Genomic DNA, 22,288 nt, shown 5'->3' with positions numbered 1-22,288 from the left:
GATTACAGATGAAGGAAAGGTTGAACAACACCCCAGATTCGGATGGGAATTACTAATTTCTAACAGGTAATTATCAAAATATTAAACGTATATAGTATTATAAACCTAAACCTACAGAAAACATTCTTATATAAAAATGTATTGATGTTAACAATAATGCAAATACATATGTACTTACATACAAACAAAGTTTTTACCACTGTTTCTTATCCTAATTGTAATAATAATCTTAACTAACAATTTATTCCATTTATTTATACGCGTTTATACGCGAGCCGTTCGATACCAAGCGAGGTTTCGGACAAGGTGATTCCCTATCGTGCGACTTTTTCAACCTGCTTTTGGAGAAAATAGTTCGAGCCGCAGAACTAAATAGAGAAGGTACCATCTTCTATAAGAGTGTACAGCTGCTGGCGTATGCCGATGATATTGATATCATCGGCCTCAACACCCGCGCCGTTAGTTCTGCTTTCTCCAGGCTGGACAAGGAAGCAAAATAAATGAAACGAGGGCAATACGAAATATCTCCTGTCATCAAACAAACAGTCGTCGCGCTCCCGACTTGGCACTCACGTCAAGTTGTAGATAATTTCGTCTATCTTGGAACCAGCGTAAACACCACCAAAATTGTCAGCCTAGAAATCCAACGCAGAATAACTCTTGCCAACAGGTGTTACTTCGGACTGAGTGGGCAGTTGAGAAGCAAAGTCCTCTCTCGACAAACAAAAACCAAACTCTATAAGTCACTCATAATTCCCGTCCTGCTATATGGTACAGAGTCTTGGACGATGTCAACAACGGATGAGTCGACGTTGCGAGTTTTCGAGAGAAAAGTTCTGCAAAAGATTTATGGTCCTTTGCGCGTTAGCCACGGCGAATATTGCTTTCAATGGAACGATGAGCTGTACGAGATATACGACGACATCGACATAGTTCAGCGAATTAAAAGACAGCGGCTACGCTGGCTAGGTCATGTTGTCCGAATGGACGAAAACACTCCAGCTCTGAAAGTATTCGACGCAGTACCCGCCGAGGGAAGCAGAGGAAGAGGAAGACCTCCGTTGGAAGAACCAAGTGGAGAAGGACCTGGCTTCGCTTGGGATATCCAATTGGCGCCACGTAGCGAAAAGAAGAAACGACTGGCGCGCTGTTGTTAACTCGGCTATAATCGCGTAAGCGGTGTCTACGCCAATGAAGAAGAAGAAGTATGTATGTTTATTATATTTTTGCAGGTAATATTTTTCAACGTGTGTCAGTTGATCTAAATTTCGCTGACCCAATTGAAAAAAATGACGACTTGAAGATTCTCAACAACGCCGGGCTTGACTATTTGGCAGGGTACATCTGCCCCAAACTTCGTAAAGACAACCCCGAAATTTATGCCAATTCAGAAAATTGTTCATCTTATACTTGGGTGGATCACCTATCTGAAGGAGGACTCTCAAAACCAACAGATATGTTGATGGAGCATATGAGAGCCTAGCAAGCAGTATTTGACGACTTAAACGGTACTGATTTGCATATATGTACAAATTACGTCCAGAAGCACTTAGATTTCAGTAATTTTGTAAATTGTAGCACCAAAGTAAAATAATTGTTTTTCAGAGCTAAAAACTTAATTGAAAATATGTACTGCAAAAAAAAGAAAACTAACTAAGACAATAAATTGATAGTTGATCACAAAATATTCAATATTTTTATTTGCGTAAATGTATATAGTTGAAAAAAACACAGCAAAGAGACAAAATTAAATAATACAACGAAAATGCAATGAAATGAATATGTAGGTAAATGTTCACTATAAATATTCACTTTTATTAATGTTCACTTATATTGATGTTAACTTTTGATGATATTCATGTTTTTGTATGCCTGCAATACAAAATTGATTCTTATTGCAAAGAAAAACAAGGAAATGAAAATCAGTTGATTTTACGTTGGTCAACCGTGACGTAGATGCGCAGAACGAACAAATTTTGAACTCGTCATTACGCAATCTTGTTTCTATCATTCTTGAGTTAACATAATGTTGCAACCATGGTGCTTTTGGATCGTATTCTGGCAAAGGCACTTCCAATGCATTGTTATTGGCTAAGCGATACACATTTTATATAACTGCATATATCAGAACTTCTATCTGCAATTATAAACAATTCAATAACACCAAATACATAAAGCCACAATCAATAATAATGATACTGTTAATCACTTTGCCACTTACCTAACGCTCTTCAAATCTTTTACGATGCCTCAAATTTTTCTTCGAATGGCGTTTCAATGGCGGCAGTTTATAACGGATCATTGTCAATATGTGCATCTCATTCCTACATATTCAAAAATTTCGTATGATGAATGTTGCTACTCTTACTATAAAGTTTTCTATTTCAAGACAAAAAGTTACATTTTGATATGTATTAATATAAAAGAAGAAACTTTTATTTGTGATTTGGTTACTCCCGTCTTGTATGGTACGTACTATATGTTTTATAGGTTTCCATCTGCTAAAAAGATTGTAGTCAATTAAAAAAGAGTATAACATACATAAGTATATTGCCAATATATATTGCAGAATCTAGTGATATATGAACCAAACAGCTGGTCAATTTATTGAGAATGACTATTGTGAATTGGCGCTCCTTATGCATTCATTCTTAACAAAAAACTGGGGTAAAATTTAGAATAGCATCCCCGGATTTCGGGGATAAAATGGGTATCACTGGAAAGGTCGTCACCTCACCAGATCACGAAAAAATATATGTATAGTTGTCGCTGATTTATAGTTTTAAGGATATTTGCATTTAAAATTAAAAAATAGACAACTTTTAAATTGATAGTTTGTATATTATGAATAACTTTTTCAATTATATTATGCATTTTTCACTTAGTAACACTTCACTATAACGTTTCTGTATATTATTTTTTTTTAATATTTATTGAATATAAAGCTTTATTTTATTTATTTTATATAAAGTATAAAGTTTTTGCTTATTTTCTTTTGTTGACAACTAGGCAGATATGGCAATACCATTTATTTGCTAGTATGCAACCCTATTCTTATTGTATAAATGCAGTGAATTTAACTAGAACAAAATAATTAAAATAAAGCTTTATATTCAATAAATATTAAAAAAATTAATATACAGAAACGTTATAGTGAAGTGTTACTAAGTGTAAAATGCATAATATAATTGAAAAAGTTATTCACAATATACAAATTATCAATTTAAAAGTTGTCTATTTTTTAATTTTAAATGCAAATATCTTTAAAACTATAAGTCAGCGGCAACTTGGAAAATTCTAAATTTCGTGCAATACGTGTACCGTGCAAGGGCTTTGCTAAACAAGAGAATCCCCCTAATATCACTTAACTAATAAGTTGTTTTAACGTAAATTATGTAGTTTACTTGAAAGTGTGAACGTACTTTTTGGCATTTAATATTAAAATGAAATATCGAGTTCAGTATAATCGATTTCGTATCAATTATTATTTTTATTCTCTGAGAAATAGTTGTTCATAGTTGATTTCGTGTAGTGCGTAAAAAGATAAACATTTTTGAGGTCTTTTGAAACTTCACAATATTTTGCATACTATTTAAATAACATGAAATAACGCCATGGAATCCAATACTATATTAAAATTACTGAGCGATTTTAAAATGTTTCAAATACAACATGAAACGTTTTATGATAGAATCTTGAGTATCCTAGAAATGATGTCTACAATGGACATTGAAGATAAGCTGATTGGAGAATGCCTTGGAGAACTTTTACATATTGCACTTCCCGAAAATATGGATGAAAACGATCATCGTTTAGAACGTTTTTTTAATTGGCTGTGTGAAATATATTGGAAAAATGAATATGCGGAGTTTTGTGCCATTCGAGTAATATCAAAGATCATCAAATATAATACCAAATATCGCAGTTGGTTGTTCAAAAATTTATTTTGTCCGCAATCTCCCATATATGAACGGATTCTAGGGGATAAAATTAAGAATGATTTGTATGTGCTATCTGTATTGGAATGCTTAAATGCTATATTTAATGATTTAAAAATAGATCTCATCACTGAAGAACAAAAACAGTCTTGTGGATTTGTATTGACGCTTTTAATTCGTATGCACTATTCATTAAATATCAATTCATTACAAAACCCCAATATAACACTTTATTGTTTAATCTTACTGAATAAATATGCATCTTTTTGTAAACAGGATATAGAGCTGAATATATCTGAACTAATGGGAATATCTTTAGGATTCATAGAATATGGTCTTAATATAAAAAGTGTATCCATCATTTGTCCAGAATTAATTAAGCCGTCCCATTACCTTAATAACGCATCAGATGAACAAGAAATAGTTGAACCTATCATTCATCACAAATTTGGAGGGAAACAATCAAAAAAAAGGCATCGAGGACTAAAACCGAAGGAAAGTGTTAATACGATACTTGAGACTGCGAACAATGGATTCGGAGAGCTTGATTCAGAAATGGCAATGATAAACAATATGGAAAAAACACAATGTGATGTTCTTCAAAATGAAATTAGCTCAAGAATACGTTTAGCATCTATTATATTATTTGGCCAAATCACCAGATCAATTAAAAGACATGTTCTTTATACATATTGGCAATCTATATTTCCATACGACGGTGTCGACAATGTATGTGCTCGTAAAGGTATTATTTTTGTTTGCCAAGCCGAGGTCAATTCCAAGTGTCGTAGTGCAGCTCTAAATGTGTGTGCTGAAGTTCTTTTAAACTTGAAGCCTTTATATAGCCAAGCGGAATTTAAAGGCAGATCGTCGGCTTTCCTACCATTTTCGCATATGCTCGGTTTATCAATTATAACCACATATAAAGCATTAATAGATATTATCCACAGTGAGAAGTGTTTAAATGTTTTAACACAAGCATTAAAATGTTTAGCAGCTTTAGCAGAAATAGCACCTTTCGCTAAACTTGAATGTGAAATAGTGGCCAACATTATTAATACAGTTAAAAACCTAGTGCACCACAACGATTATACAATTCAAATTTCTGCATTATCAGTGTTAGAAGTTTTATTAATGGATACCGAAATGCCTTCGGAAATTGCTGAAGCATTGGGTATGTCTAAGGAGTGCATCCCAACTTCTTCGTCGAATGAAAACTTTCCTAGTATTGGGTTCACGGAAAACGTCAATAAGGAAAACTGTTTTGACCGAGGAAAAGAAAGAACTGACAAATATAATTTCGAAGCGTCGTGGTTAATTTTGAAAATCATTTCAAATTTAGAAATGAATCTCGTACAAGACAATACGATTTGTAGAAAAATAAAAACGCCTTGCACTTTACGAATTAAAAGTCTACACATTTTGACTGCAATGGCCATTCATTTCGAGTTCTTTTTAAAAGATAATTTGGAAAAATTAACGTTTGTCCTGAGGGATAGCATACATGATGGACAGCTGGAAGTTCGTTTGTGTGGATCAAAATGTATGGAGGCTTGTGTTTATCAAATGAATTTGTTTTTACAAAACAACTGTAACAACGATAATATATGCTCTTTTAAGTGCTTCTGGACTTGCATGTTTCCGATTATTACACATCAAATGAGTATAGAAAAGGAATCCACTGCAGTAAAAATTGCCTTATGTGACGCTATATCGAATATTGGCGCTATTATTTTCGAAAATTTATCAGAGCCTATTCGAATTAATTTACTAAGTTTTTTATCTGGTTTAAGCTGTGATTCTTCAGAGGATGTTTTAGTTCGAGCGACTGTTGTTAGGGCATTGTCTGTCTTCGTCACTTTTCCTACAATGCACATGAATTTTGTCTTTATTGAGAACACTGCCGAATTGATTTTACGATTAGCAGGGGAAGGAAATATGACTGTACGTATCAAAGTAATTTGGTCTATGGGAAATATTAGCGATGCTTTGTTAGAAAATATATCCGATAACACAGCTGAGAAAATTTCGGACGAAATATTGTGGAGATTAATTCAGTATTCAACTGAAGCATGCAACGATTGTGATAAAGTTCGGTGTAATGCAGTTCGAACTTTGGGTAATTTATTGCGTTTACTAACGGAAAAGCATTTTCATCATATCTCCGATAGAACTGTGATAAAAAGTGCAATTAGTAAACTAATTGATGGTATTCGCTCTTCTGGGACGGCCAAAGTCAAATGGAATTCATGCTATGCCGTGGGAAAAGTTCTGCAAAATGAAAGAATATTTCAGTATTCAAGTAGATACAAGGATTTAACATGGCAATTGCCGCTTTTTTCTGCTCTTTGTCATGTCATTTATAATCACCCGAATTATAAAGTAAAAATAAATGCAACGGCTGCTTTAATACATATAAAGGAACGGGAGTACTTTGGAGAGCACTACTCAAATATTTGGAGCGCTTTATTAGAAGCTATTGAACAATCTAATAATTTAATAAATTTTTACGAATATAATCATAGAGATCAATTACAAGAGCAAATGTGCTTTTTAATTTGTCACATTATAAAATTAGCAAATTTACAAGATATTATTATACTCTCTCGTGTACTATTCAACAAATTAGAAATCGTAAAAAATACTTGGATGAGAGTATTAAGACGATTGTTACCGGGGAAAGCTGCCCCTTTACTATCTTGCTCGACACACCTAAATGATTTATTGAAATCACCTTCAGAGTTGAGTATGGAACAAAAAAATGCTATTTTGCTTGTAATGGATGCTATACCGACAAGCTATTAATTGTATTGATACTATCCGAATAAATTAATACTACTCATTCATTAAGTTGAAATTAATTGTCCATTCTACAAAGGAATTTAATTTGCAACGTAAGTATATTAATATTTTCGGTGGCCATTCATGAAAGCAATCATTAAATATGGGTTTTCCTGTCTAAATATCCGTTGCTAAAAATAACAATGGTTACAGTTTTCTACAAATACATTTTCTAGATTATTCGCGAATTTATAAATTACATTGGCATACAAAAGTAATATTTACAAAACTATTTTGCGTTTGGTGCATATTTCGAATACGATGTAACATACTCTAAATAAAAATGATATCGAGAACATTCAATGGCATACTAACTGTTACATAATGCAGCATTAAAAAAATCTACATTCGGTATTTAACTGAATAAAATCATAAAGTAGACACTAATGATGTTTTATTTATATACTAGCTTTTTACCCGCGGGTTCGCCCGCCATTTAATAAATATGAGAGATAAAGGGTAAGGGTATAATATTAGAAATGAGTCAACTAAATGTTATTGCTTGGCTGAGATCAACAATTTTTAAAAATTACTACAGACAATGAAGTTTTAACACCTTAAAATATGAGTATTGAAATGCAACAACAAATGTTAAAATATATTTCACCGTAACAAAAATAAATAATTCTGAATTCTAACAATTTAAAAAAATAAAATAAAATATAAATAAAGTATTAATCTAGGATATTTATGTAGACAATGTTATAAGTTTTCCCGTCGGGGTAGCCCGAATTTCTTCGCCAAGGCGCTGGAATAATTTCTGTAGACTTTAGGAAATGGAAGAACGAGAACTTAGTTGGAACAAGATGGCAAATATATGTAAGTTTCGGGCATTAGATACACGTGAACGGGCTACATAAAGTTGACCATGAGAGAAACATGGGTTTTCTAAATGCACTCCTGCTACCTGTAATGTTTGTCCTTGTGCCTTGCTTATAGTAACAGCAAAGCTAAGCTTGACGGGAAACTGAACCCTTTTAAATTGGAATAGAAGGTCAATGGGAATAATTGGTGTCCGAGGTATAATAACACTATATCCCTTACCGACAACTGTTAAAATAGTAGCACCAAGTATGTTCTGTCCCAATTTTGTTATCCGAAACTTTGTTCCATTACATAGCCAGGAGCATCTAGATTTCGCATAAGCGTTACTGGTACATTTAGTTTCAATTGAAGTTTATGTGACGGTACACCCGATAGTGAATTTAAAAACTCCACTGAATATGAAATACATAGTTTCGTATCTATAATTGTATCCATTTACAAATATTCCTTCATTTCTCTTTGAACCTCTTTTAAATGTCAGTGTTGATCCTATTAACAATTTAATTTCTTGGTGCTAATATTGCTCTTGCACACAATCACTGATCACTACACAAGTTTTGTTGCAATTCCGGAAAAACATTAGCAATGAGATCCACATCACTTTCTACTAAATTACAAAATTGTCTTGACAATAATATGTAGCCTTCAGCGTCAACATCTAAACAACAATCACCAATTTCCAACAACATTTCTGCGTAAAGTCCTGAATACACGTCATTATGAAGGTGCACTCTCATATTCGTTTTCAGGCGGAGTTTTTAAACTGTCGACCATAAGCTTGATTATTTGGGTTTGACGGAAATCACTTAAAAATTGCTTTAACTCATCTGTAACATTTAATAATAAAGTTTTCAATGGCTCTTTTGGTTCACTAAGTAATGGAAGTGAAACTTTACCACCGGAACAGCACATTTAAGCAGTTTCATCTTTCCATTTAAAAGCATCGCAGTACTGACATTTTTTATTCATTGAGTCAATAACAATCAATGGATGATTATGAAATTCAATTGAAGGATCATTTTGAAACCCAGTACCATTAAACACAGCCCAATCTTTACGCATGAAATTTCGGCGGTCCGTGGTGTGCATGTCTGCATTATAAATTCTTCTCGCCTGCGATTGTTCTGGTGTTTCTGTCGCTCTTCTAGTTGTCTGCAGTGACGCTGTCGCTCTGCTTGTTGTTGTCTTCTCAGCTATGCTTGAGCCGAAGTTTCTTGATTTCGTGCAACTTTTGCGGTACGGGCCCGCGATGAATTTTTGGATAGACCAGATTTCCGCTTCCGAGGCATTTTCAAAGAAAAGCAGAGTAAGGATTAACATAAGCGAGTACGATCTAAAATAATAAAGTGACAGCTAACCACAAAAATTACGGATTACCCAAAAAGTTTGAATAGTTTTATACTGCATGCAACGACAGAAGAAAATAACAATAAATGTAGAAAAATTAGAAACAGTTGAAACTTCATACATATATTCAGTTGAATTAGATATTGTCGTCACCGCCGGTAATACAGTGGGACGGTATTACAGTATTCAGGGTTCACTTCATTACTGTATTGCTAGATGGCGTTGAATTAGCTAAATTTGACGATTTTTTGACAAACAATTTTTTTATCTTTCGTATTTGTTTTTTAATATGAAGCACCCTATGTTACTTCTAATACCTTCAAGAGTTCGTAAATGCATCATGACGCGCATCATGACGATTGCATAACAAACATAACGTTCAGAAATGCCAATATTGCAGCACTGCAATAATCAAGCGTTCAAAAAGACAACACTTCTATCAGCTGTCACTCATAATTTCTATCAAAAAATTGTTTACTGCATTTAACTACGATGTCTGACGAAAAGTAAGTGCAAAACTGTTTATTTTAATTTTTGTATTGAAATTTAGTTAAATTATGTTAATAATAATTGTATAAATTATTATTTTTAAATTTTTAGTGAAAATCTCAGTAATGCGGAGACACAGTTATTGCTGAGAGTACGGTTGGATATGAAGGACGAGTTTAAATCGGGAAGAAGGAAAAAAATTTATTATGGAAGAAAGTTGTGACCGAAGTTAAAAATGTAAATGAAAACAATAACAATTTAAATGAAGTTCATCAGAAAAAGTAATAAAAAAATTATTCAAATAAAGGAAGGTAAGATAAAGTAAATTTTTTTTGATGAAAACAGAGTGGTAAAATAGTTTCTTCTATCGATACCATTGATATCATCTGAATCAACACGGCGAATGGGGGCATCTTGAATTCCTTCGATTTCATTGTTGGTTTCCATATCGGCATGTGTTATTGTATCGTTAATATGTTCAGAATAACCTTCCTTATTTATGATAAAATTGTGTAAGATAGCGCAAGCGAGTATTACATTAGATGTGGCTTTAATGCTCGAAGCTTCAATATAATTAAAAAGTTTAAACTGTTTCTTAAACATCCCGAAAGTTTGTTCTATAAATACTTTGTATTTTAAAAGACAAACATTTGTACCTATAAATTTTTCATTTTGACTTCAATACCCTTCTTTTTCTTAAATTTAAAGAAAATCTATAATTTCTTTGCTCACAAATTTCGTCTAGTGTTAGATTCAGCAAAATTTCCATTTTAGTATTATACGCGTTCAAAAATGGAAACAAATGTATCTGCAAATTGTCAAAAATTGTATAAGAAGTATCAAACGTCAAACTTGCAGTGTTGCTACTGTTGCTTATGCTGCAAGTCATGATGCATTTACGAACATAGCCTATATGTATGTACACAGTTTCATGATGATCGGTTAAAGTGCCCATACACGAGCACACAAGTGCGTTCGATCGGTATGAATTCGTTTGCCCATACACGACACACAAATCCATTTTGCGTTCGTTCTTCACAGAGTTAACATGTGCGACAGGCAAGCGGAACATTTCTTCGAATTTATTTCTAATGTAGCACTTTTATATATTTCTTTGTATTTCGATAATAAGTTATTCCAACTTTTATTTTTCTCAGTTTTATTTTTATATTTATCACTTTTCGTTTGCCAATTCATATTTTATAAGATCAATAAATTCTGAACAATATTTTTTTTTTGCTTAAATCTCTTTAAAAAATATATATGTATAAGAATATGTCCCAAAAGTTATAGATGGGAATTCGAAATATTATCGAAGCTAGAAGGGAAATAGTAACCGAGCGTTTAGCAGATACATATGTATGTGTATGCGCTTGGACAAAAAGCGAAAACTTTGAAGCGTGATTTCTCGGTTTTCCATTTTTACGATTATTTTTAACTGGCGGGCAGGATAGAGAAAAACCAAACGTCTTATGGAATTGGGACAAAGTTTAAATTTTGGCATAAAATTATATTTGCTAGAAAAAAATAAGAAAAGTCAAGTTTGACCATATTTTTAAACAAGATAAAGTAAATGTTTTGCTCAAAACCACTTTTTTCAATTTTTAAAAAATTTGTAAAATTTTACACTTTTTTTTTTGGAATTTTCTTAGTTTAACTAGAAGATAAATTATTAAAAAATATGAATCTCTTTGAATATTTTGTTTTGATAGAAATTGCGACCTGCAACCTGCCCGCCGTCCGAAAAATGCACATGTGAGATGCATCGGGCAATTGCTTCGCAAAGGCAGAATATCAAAGATTTCGTATCCAAAAAATTTGTGAGAGATGTTCAAATAAGTATGTATATAATTATAAAGCCTAGAAATTTTGCATGAATCAATTATTTCTTTCCCTCCCAAAAAAATCCTCAAAAAAAAATAGATTTTTTGAAGCCTCTAAAGCAGGCCTTAACACTTGCCATTGTTCGTCCGCGATCTTTACTGTTCGACGACACGAGAGAAATGATATTTTGTTCGCCGACAACGCCATACACGATACACATGCTCGCGCACCGATCGTAAAAAATCAAACATTTTCGCGAACATGGCGGTACGCGAACAAGCCCATACACGATAAACCGCAAGCGCACACATACCGATCGAACGGACTTGTGTGCTCGTGTATGGGCTCTATTAGGTAGTTTTTGCGTGAAAGCGTAACAAACAAACTTACATTCGCATTTATAATATTAGTATGATATTATTAGTTTATTTATTTTTCTTTTTGAATTAGTAAAAATGAAACAAATAATCTTATTAAAAAAATATCCAATTTCATACTGTGAGCGTCAAAAATAAGTAAACAGCACTTCTATCGATATTAAAGTGTTTATAACAACGCAGTCTTTAATGCAACAATAAAAAGCTGTATTCCAGAATTCAAGGCTTATATTATAAGAGTTTAACTTAATATAAATAATAAACAAAAACACAGCCAAAAATAATTCACTTAAACTAAAAATACTTTCGTTTTTTCGCGTCAAAAAAAAAAAGTAAATAGAGTCCAGTAAAGTTAAAATATATAGTATGTACATAAACTAAATTGATACACAGTCTAGTATTTTGTTTGCTTTCCTTTGGACTTCAGGACCTCAGTTAATCTTCTAGGTATAGATTCTGCAAGATTTTTTGTAAATTCTGGAGAGATTTTGCTCCATTCTTCAATCATAGCCTTTTTTAGGTCCTTGTTTGAAATGCTCCTCTACCTGATTTTTCGGTCAAGGTCCTCCCACAGATGCTCGATATGATTAAGGTCTGGGGACTGCGGAGGGTGATCAAAAGTTTTTCGCGTTAGATAAAACAGCCACTCACTAACAATTTTGGACTTATGTCCAAAGATTCAATTTCCTGATAGTCCAAATTTTTCAACGCTTGGAGCGACGTTATTTTTTAAAATGTTTAAATAATCAAATTTGTTCATCGTGGACTCAATGAAAACCAAATTTCAAACACCAGTTGCTGCCATACAGCCCCAGACCATAACCGATCCTCCACCGTGGCTTACGGTGTTGTTAACACACTTATCATCAAAGGCTTTAGTTTTGGATCGCCAAAGCTTAGGGGTTTTTTTCGATACAAATATTTCAAATTTGCTTTTGTCTGTATACAAAATGTTTCCCAGAAGTTTGCACCCTGATTTATATACTTTTTTGTAAACCGCTTTTGTCCAATGTTCTCCTGACTGTACTGGCACTTACGGATCTACCCGATGTCTCCGCTATATCTTTTGATATTTGGACAGCGCTTGAAACTGGATTTGATTTTATTTTCCGTATTATTGATCGCGCTTCACTGTCAGTAAGGCTTTTTGGTCGGCCCGGCCGTGGCAAATTTTCAACTATCTGATGTTTACTGTATTTATCAATTAGGGGTGTTGTAGAATCTGATAGTTACCGGAATCAGAATTGAAACCGATCAAAAAAAGCAGTAGGTGTCATGAATGCAGACATTATTGGTTTGATATTCGAAACAGAATTTGTATCGGTTTTCACGGAAACCAATTTTATCGGTTTTGCTGTCAGAAACAAAGCAAGAAGATAGTCGCACACAGATTTGAAATGTAAGTTAAGAAATCAAGTTTTTTTATTGTTACAAATTGATTTATCTTTATTTCTATAGGAGAAAACATAAGAATAAAACACGGAATGCCTTAATTATTGAGTTTTGGAAAAAATGCGGAACCTGCTTTAGAGGCTTAAAAAATCGATTTTTTCGAGGATTTTTTTTGGGAGGGAAAGAAATAAATTATTCAAGCGAAATTTCTAGGGTTTAGGGAAGCAATTGCCCGATGCATCTCGCGTGTGCATTTGTCGGACGGCGGGCAGTATGCAGGTCGCAATCTCTATCGAAAAGAAAAAATTCCAAGAGATTCATATTTGTTAAAATTTTATGTTCAAGCTAAACTATGAAAATTTCAAAAAAAGTGTGAAATTCTAAAAAAAAATTAAAATTTAAAAAAAGTGGTTTTGACCAAAAAAATGTTGCATTATGTTGTTTAAACACATGTTCAAACTTAATTTTTCTTAGTTTTTTTATACCCTAAACGGTATAAATACAACAACTTTTTTTTCATTTTTTTTTATTTTTTTTTCTGAGTTTTTAAGTTTGTCACGAAGTTTGTAACACCCACACAAGGAAGCGTCGGAGACCCTATAAAGAATATATGTATATAAATGATCAGTATGTTGAGCTGAGTCGATTTAGCCATGTCCGTCTGTCTGTAGGGATGCAAATGATGCATCTATGTTTCTGAAACATCGATGTTTTTGTCAAGTGAGTTATCCGACAATAGTAATAAGAAGACTGCATGTATTGAATGTCTCCTAGTACATGTAATGGGATCAGTTGCCTGCGCTGATCCAACCTAATGTGAAAGACTTTTCTGAGCAGGTCAAAAGTATTTCTTACCAAGATGACCTTAAATCAAGGAAAATTACTGAAGCTATTGTGAAATATATTATAATGGACAACAAGCCATTTTCCACTGTAGAAGGAACAAGTTTTATGCAGATTATGAAAGAACTGGTTCCGCTTTTTAAAGTTCCAAGTAGAGAAACAATAAAATTACAAGTGGATGAAAAATATGAAGCGCTGTCTTCAAAGAGTATATTCGTAAGTGCGACAGTTATTGCCTAACGTATTACATATGGACGGAGGCAATCAAAAATCAGTCGTTCCTTGGGGTAACAATTCATTTTTTGGACAATTTACGTTTGTTGAGTGGGACGTTAGGAGTAATCGCACAAGCTTCCAAATATTTATTCATTGGGGCCACTTCAGTCCCTATTGAACGACTGTTTTCTAAAGCTGGAGCAACGATCACACAGCAAAGAAATCGCTTGACAGGGAAAAAACTTTCCAAATTGTTATTTTTAAATTCTGTTTTAAATAAATAATTTGTTGTTTGTTCAAAAACTATTTATATCTTTTATTTATTGAGAAAAGGTTTTAATAGGTAGCTAAAATATATATCAATTAAAGGCGTACTACTGTATTTCACTTATTTATGGTTCTGAAATAAGCTTTTTACCTTCACTAATAAAATACGTTAAAAAAGTTAAAAAATCCATCGATGTTTCGATACATCGATTTTTCAATGGCCGATGTGTTTGGTTTCGATGTTGTTTGAAGAAACATCGATACATCGAACCATCGATGTTTCATTTCACGATGTTTGCATCCCTATCTGTCTGTCTGTCCGTCTGTATATATACAAACTAGTCCCTCAGTTTTTAAGATATCGTTTTGAAATTTTGCAAACACCATTTGCTCTTCAAGAAGCTGCTCATTTGTTGGAACCGATATCGGACCACTATAACATATAGCTGCCATATAAACTGAACGATCGGAATCAAGTTCTTGTTTGGAAAACTTTCACATTTGACAAATTTTCTTCACAAAATTCTGTATAGATTATTTTCTACGGCAACAATGTAATCTCCGAAGAAATTGTTCAGATCGGTTAACTATAACATATAGCTGTCATATAAACTTTCACATTTGACAATGTATCTTCACAAAAGTTGGCACAGGTTATTTTCTAAGGTAACTATGTAATCTCCGAAGAAATTGTTCAGATCGGTTAACAATAGCATATAGCTACCATACAAACTGAACGATCGGAATCAAGTGCTGGTATGGAAAACTTTTGCATTTGACAAGATATATTCACGGAATTTGGTATAGATTATTTTCTAAAGCAACTATGTAATCACCGAAGAAATTGTTAAGATCGGTTAACTATAGCATAGTATTAGCGGTCAGAATTGCAAACCAATTCTGATTATCAATGGTGTCACAGTATCTGATTGGATTTTAGTCTTTTCGAACATATGCAAAACCAATATTCGAATCAGCTGTTTACTAATGTGACAAAACTTGCAAATGAATATATTTTTTTCGAACATATGCAAAACCAATATTCGAATCAGCTGTTTACTAATGTGACAAAACTTGCAAATGAATATATTTGGAAGCAATCCTATTAAAGTTTTTAATGAGTTCCGAATTAAAAAAAGATTTTAAGAGATAACATTTATCAAATGAATAAAGACTCATTTGGGTGTTAAGTTAAGTTTATTGCGTTTTGTAAATCTCCTTTAGGGGGGTGGGGGGTGGGTTGGTGTATTCACAACTTTTTTTTCATTTTTTGTAGTTTTTTTTCTGAACCATCAACATCTTAAGAATATTATGTTAAAGTTTAAGGTCATTCGGACAAAAACTAACGAAGTTACAGCAGGTTGAATAACGGTACCTCTAACTTAGGTTTGCGCGCCTTCCGGCTACCTGCGCTGAGCGGTAAAAACTTTGAATCGATTTTCCCAAATATGTCATTTTTAAAGTCGGTGACCAGCCTACAGAAAAAACTACTGCATCGATCGTTTTGAAATTTTGTACAAATATTCTACATATACATATATAGCTCTCGAATGACGTCGAGTTTTTCCAAAAATTTTAATTTCTAACAATTTTACAATAACAAATACATAGGTCGATTTTTTCGTCTAAAATCGTCATTTTGGCTTGAAAATGGTACCAAAATTGAAAAATTGAAAAATTAAAAAAAAACTCGACGTCAATTAAAAGATAAACTAAAGAAAGCATTTTGATTTTTTGGTTTCAGATGATCCAGTGATGCTGTAGGCTGGTCACCGCACAAAAACTTTTTTTCGAGGTGCCTGCAGAGATCGACGATAAATCCGTTATTCCTCGCTATTTTTCGATAAAACTTTTTTTTAAGTATCCTTCAAATGTTGTACTTTCATATAATAATAAGTAAAATAAGTAAGTCTTTTATCGACGAAACAAACCTTACCCCCCCCTAAGGGGGAAGCCTGCTTTAGAAGCTTCAAAAAATTAATTTTTTTTTCTTAAATCTCCTTAAAAATTATATAAGAATATGACCCTAAAGTTATAGACGGGAATTTGAAATATTGTCGAAGCTAAAAGGGAAAGAGTAACCGAGCGTCTAGCAGATAAGTATATGAGCGCTTGGGCAGAAAGCGAAAACTTTGACCCGTTTTTTTTTCTTTTTTACGTTTTTTTCTTAATTGGCGGGCAGGATAGAAAACACTAAACGTATGGAATTGAGGCAAAGTTTTTTATCTTTGGCATTAAATTCTTCTTCTTAATTAGCGTAGACACCGCTTACGCGATTATAGCCGAGTTAACAACAGCGCGCCAGTCGTTTCTTCTTTTCGCTACGTGGCGCCAATTGGATATTCCAAGTGTAGCCAGGTCCTTCTTCACTTGGTCCTTCCAACGGAGTGGGGGTCTTCCTCTTCCTCTGTTTCCCCCGACGGGTACAGCGTCGAATACTTTCAGAGCTGGAGTGTTTCCGTCCATTCGGACAACATGACCTAGCCAGCGTAGCCGCTGTCTTTTAATTCGCTGAACTATGTCAATGTCGTCGTATATCTCGTACAGCTCATCGTTCCATCGAATGCGATATTCGCCGTGGCCAACGCGCAAAGGACCACAAATCTTTCGCAGAACTTTTCTCTCGAAAACTCGCAACGTCGACTCATCAGTTGTTGACATCGTCCAAGCCTCTGCACCATATAGCAGGACGGGAATTATGAGAGACTTATAGAGTTTGGTTTTTGTTTGTCGAGAGAGGACTTTGCTTCTCAATTGCCTACTCAGTCCGTAGTAGCACCTGTTGGCAAGAGTTATTCTGCGTTGGATTTCTAGGCTGACATTGTTGGTGGTGTTTACGCTGGTTCCCAGATAGACGAAATTATCTACGACTTCAAAGTTATGACTGTCAACAGTGACGTGAGTGCCAAGTCGCGAGTGCGACGACTGTTTGTTTGATGACAGGAGATATTTCGTCTTGCCCTCGTTCACTGCCCGACCCATTTGTTTTGCTTCCTTGTCCAGTCTGGAGAAAGCAGAACAAACGGCGCGGGTGTTAAGGCCGATGATATCAATATCATATACGCATACGCCAGCAGCTGTACACTCTTATAAAAGATACCTTCTCTATTAAGTTCAGCAGCTCGAACTATTTTCTCCAGAAGCAGGTTGAAAAAGTCTATAGGGAATCGCCTTGTCTGAAACCTCGTTTGGTATCGAACGGCTCGGAGAGGTCCTTCCCGATTCTGACGGAGCTTATGGTGTTGCTCAACGTCAGCTTACACAGCCGTATCAGTTTTGCGGGGATACCAAATTCAGACATCGCGACATAAAAACAGCTCCTTTTCGTGCTGTCGAAAGCAGCTTTGAAATCGACGAAGAGGTGGTGTGTGTCGATTCTTCTTACACGGGTCTTTTCCAAGATTTGGCGCATGGTGAATATCTGCTCGGTTGTTGACTTTCCAGGTCTGAAGCCACACTGATAAGGTCCAATCAGTTTGTTGACGGTGGGCTTTAATCTTTCACACAATACGCTCGATAGAACCTTACACGCGATGTTGAGGAGGCTAATCCCACGGTAGTTGGCGCAGATTGTGGGGTCACCTTTCTTATGGATTGGGCATAGCACACTTAAATTCCAATCGTTGGGCATGCTTTCGTCCGACCATATTTTACAAAGAAGCTGATGCATGCTCCTTATCAGTTCTTCGCCGCCGTGTTTGAATAGCTCGGCCGGCAATCCGTCGGCATTAAATTATCTTCTATTTAAACTAAAACAAGAAAAAACGTTAACTTCGGCTACACCAAAGCTAATATACCCTTCACAGGTGCATTTATTTTAGTATGTAAATATGTGTTCAGTTTGTATGGAAGCTATCCGATCTGAACAATTTTTTCGGAGATTATATTATTACCCTAGGCAGTAATCCATGTCAAGTTTCGTGAAGATACCACGTCAAATGCAAAAATTTTCCATACAATCCCTTGATTCCGATCGTTCGGTTTGTGTGGCTGGTATATGCTCTAGTGAGCCGATCTGAACAATTTCTTCCGATATTACATTATTTCTATGAACAATAAATCATACCAAATTTCGTGAAGATATATCGTCAAATGAGGAAGTTTCCCATGCAAGCATTTGATTCCGATCATTCAGTTTGTATGATCTGAAAAACTTGTGTTTTCGTCCATGTAAAATCTGTCAAACGAAAACACAGTTTTCGCTGAAAACTACTTGAAAACTTACATTCCACTCATTATAATCAGTGCCTGCTCTAGTTTAATCGATGTTTTTGGAAGACATATTTTGCCGGCCCTAAATTGTCACTTGATATTTGTTTACATTCCATATACAAAAACAGCTGTCGCTTGATATTCTCATATTAGGGGGATTCTCTTGCTCTTGCAAAACCTTGCACGGTGCAGAAATTGCAGAATTTTCCTCTTGGTGCAACGGCACAACAACAAACACAGGGAGAAAATTATGTGCATTGGCTATAAATATGTCAGACCAAACCCCACGTTTATTTTCGTGCCGTCATATATATTATCACTAGATTCTGCAATGGGTGCTATCTTGGCCTTGCATATTTCGGTATACGATTTTTGCATTTTGTGTCATCGTGCAATCTTGGAAGAGCAAAAGAATGCCGCTATTGATAGAAAACTCATCGAAAACACACATTGTCGGTCCGAACGACTTAGATTCCACAACATACAAATGTGTTTTCAAAATGTTTCCAATGTCGGTCCGAACATGTATAAGCAATTCCGTCTTGGATTCCACAATACCCCTGAATAATCTAGTGGTACTCATTCAACGTCGTAAACGTATGGCAACATCGCAAATTCGCAGTATCGTAAAACAGCTATTAATTTTTACATGCATTTTATTTTACGACAATCTTGCAAATATGCGAGACCGTTTTCAGTGGCAACCATAGCATTTTGCGCAATTCGCAATCAGCTGGAAGCGTCCATTTGGTGTTTTAAAAGAAATGGAAGCGGTAAGTAAATTCATAACAATTCATTATTGGCTTGTATTATTAATATTCAATAGAAAAAAAGATTAAGGCTAAACGGCACATTTCGTTGGTCTGAAAGCCAAACGAAAGACCTTTTGATAAATATAGTGGACGCAATAAAAGATAATCCGGACCATTTTGAGGTAATATTGATATATTTTTTGTCATTTCACCATTTTACATTTTACGATCTGCGTTTAGAAACCAACAGCCCAAAGGTTTTACAACAAAATTGGCGAAAATGCTCCAAATTTAATGAATATTAAATGGGACATAATGAGAACTAAAATTAGGCATTTGAAAACGACATTTTTATCTGCGCTCAAGTGGAAAGGCCAGACTGGTGCAGGCTTACTTGAAAGTGGTGATCCTCATAGTGTGGAAGAATACATAAAAAGAATAAGTCCTTTTTTGAAAACCCTCACCTGATATTTGGACGTCGCATAAGTGTTCAGCCACCAGCGATTTATCAATCAACAAAGTTGGTGTCAGCGAAACGTATATAGAATATATTACCCCAGAGATAGACCCCGACACAAGTTCTTCGAGTCCGTTACCCAGTCCGTCCTTTAGTATGTATCCGTCTGCAGATGAAGTAGTTAGTCCGTCCGCTAATTTTGCATGCACATCTACACCAAGAAGAAATATGAAAAGATCTCATAGCAGTTCAAATCCATTTTCATTACTTTTCGAAATCCAAAATAAGAAGTTGGAACTAGAAACGAAAAAATAGGATTTTGAAAAAGAGAGAGAGGAAAACAATTTTCAATTGCAGAAATTACGGTTGGAGAAAGAAATGTATGAAGTTTTTTCTAGTCCAATAATTTAGTATATTACTTGTTTGTGTAAAGAAATTGAATTTTATTTGAAAAAATAAATAAGAAAAGAATTTTTAAATTAAGATATTTATTGATTAAACAATTGTTCAAAGATTTGTCAACGCCTTATCTCCCCTTCATTGGTACGAGCATTTGGTCCCCATAACGACTCGTCAATACTGGGCTCCGATTCCTCAGGTTGGTAATCGAAACAATCGTCTTGTTGGAGTATAAAGTTGTGTAACAATGCACAACAGAGAATCCATTTGTTAACTTTTCTCATACCATTTTAATTTTTTATTTGGAGCCTTAAGCCTTTTAAACTAACAAATCTTTCCTTCAGCATTCCAAAACAATGTTCAATGTTTTGTTAAAAAAATTCCTTTGGCTTAGTGTTAAATTTCTAGAATTTTCTCTAAATGGCGTTATAAAAGTACTCGATAATTTATATGCACTGTCACCAGCGATCCATTCACCTTCTCCAAAAAATTTATGTGCTTCAAATGACAATTCGCTGTCATTAAAAATACATGCGTCATGAACGCTACCTGGAAAGCTTAACATCAAGTGCCTTATTTGTAATCTATGATCGCACACGGCTTGTGCCTCAACGGAGTAAATATGTTTTCGTGAAAGGTACGCTTCCGGGTCCTATGACGGTTTTTCCGCCAATGGAACTCCGGTACCATCAACGTATCCCAGGCAGTTAGGTAACTCACTCGAAGTTTTTAAAACGAGCATTTTGCGTTCTTCCGTATTTGGCCAAAATAAATACTGGTCCTTATATTTCAACAGCGCATTAAATATGCGTTCTGTTAAATTCTAAAATATAAAAACACTAGCTTTTTACCCGCGGCTTCGCTCGCAGTGGAGCCATTAAATAAGTATGAGAAAAGGGTAAGGGTATAATAATAGAAATGAGTCAACTAAATGTTATTGCTTGGCTGAGATCAACAATTTTTAAAAATTACTACAGACAATGAAGTTTTAACATTTTAAAATATGAGTATTGAAATACAACAACAAATGTTAAAATGTAATTCACCGTAACAAAAATAAATAATTCTGAATGTTAACAATTTAAAAAAATAAAATATAAATAAAGTATTAATCTAGGATATTAATGTAGACAATGTTATAAGTTTTCCCCTCGGGTACAAATATGTGTAAATTTCGGGCATTAGATACACGTGAACAGGCTACATAAAGTTGACCATGAGAGAAACATGGGTTTTCTAAATGCACTCCTGCTACCTGTAATGTTTGTCCTTGTGCCTTGCTTATAGTAACAGCAAAGCTAAGCTTGACGGGAAACTGAACCCTTTTAAATTGGAATAGAAGGTCAGTGAGAATAATTGGTATCCGAGGTATTATAACACCATTTCCCTTACCGACAACTGTTAAAATAGTAGCACCAAGTATGTTCTGTCCCAATTTTGTTATCCGAAACTTTGTTCCGTTACATAGCCAGGAGCATCTAGATTTCGCATAAGCGTTACTGGAACATTTAGTTTCAATTGAAGTTTATGTGACGGTACACCCGATAGTTCAAGTGAATTTAAAAACCCCACTGAGTATGAAATTCATAGTTTCGTATCCATAATTGTATCCATTGACAAATATTCCTTAATTTCTCTTTGAACCTCTTATAAATGTCAGTGTTGATCCTATTAACAATTTAATTTCTTGGTGCTAATATTGCTCTTGCACACAACCACTGATCACTACACAAATTTTGTTGCAATTCCGGAAAAACATTAGCAATGAGATCCACATCACTTTCTACTAAATTACAAAATTCTCTTGACAGTAATATGTAGCCTTCAGCTTCAACATCTAAACAACAATCACCAATTTCCAACAACATTTCAGTAAAGTCCTGAATACACGTCATTATGAAGGTGCACTCTCTTCGTTTTCAGGCGGAGTTTTTAAACTGTCGACCATAAGCTTGATTATTTAATGCACGCTTCATCTGCTGGTGTCCCCCTCTGAATCACTGGGTTTGACGGAAATCACTTAGAAATTGATTTAACTCATCTGTAACATTTAATAATGAAGTTTTCAATGGCTCTTTTGGTTCACAAAGTAATGGAAGTGAAACTTTA

General features: G+C 34.4%; 1 protein-coding gene, 1 long non-coding RNA gene and 1 pseudogene across 2 annotated transcripts; 1 reads left to right on the top strand and 2 right to left on the bottom strand.

Moving 5' to 3' along the window:
• The window catches only part of LOC120774636, a 77,056-nt pseudogene that overhangs the window by 5,293 nt on the left and 49,475 nt on the right, over nt 1–22,288 (bottom strand).
• On the bottom strand, nt 1,841–8,211 carry LOC120773510. Its single transcript, XR_005705168.1, has 3 exons — nt 7,824–8,211; nt 2,222–2,324; nt 1,841–2,137 (listed from the first exon to the last, which is right to left on the bottom strand). It is a non-coding gene; the product is annotated as an uncharacterized LOC120773510 (long non-coding RNA).
• Nucleotides 3,332–7,160, top strand: LOC120773507 (HEAT repeat-containing protein 6). The gene has a single exon (XM_040102460.1). It carries the CDS (start codon nt 3,615–3,617, stop codon nt 6,741–6,743), a length of 3,129 nt encoding a protein of 1,042 aa, XP_039958394.1. The 5' UTR covers nt 3,332–3,614; the 3' UTR covers nt 6,744–7,160.

Source organism: Bactrocera tryoni, chromosome 4 (genome assembly GCF_016617805.1).
Source record: "Bactrocera tryoni isolate S06 chromosome 4, CSIRO_BtryS06_freeze2, whole genome shotgun sequence".
NCBI classification, from domain to species: Eukaryota; Metazoa; Arthropoda; class Insecta; order Diptera; family Tephritidae; genus Bactrocera; species Bactrocera tryoni.
Note: the sequence above shows the minus strand (reverse complement) of the source record. Positions and strands in the feature narration are given on the sequence as shown.

What these genes read in the sequence shown, in the direction of transcription:
- LOC120773507 (XM_040102460.1), top strand. Translation starts at nt 3,615, where the DNA reads ATGGAATCCAATACTATATTAAAATTACTGAGCGATTTTAAAATGTTT.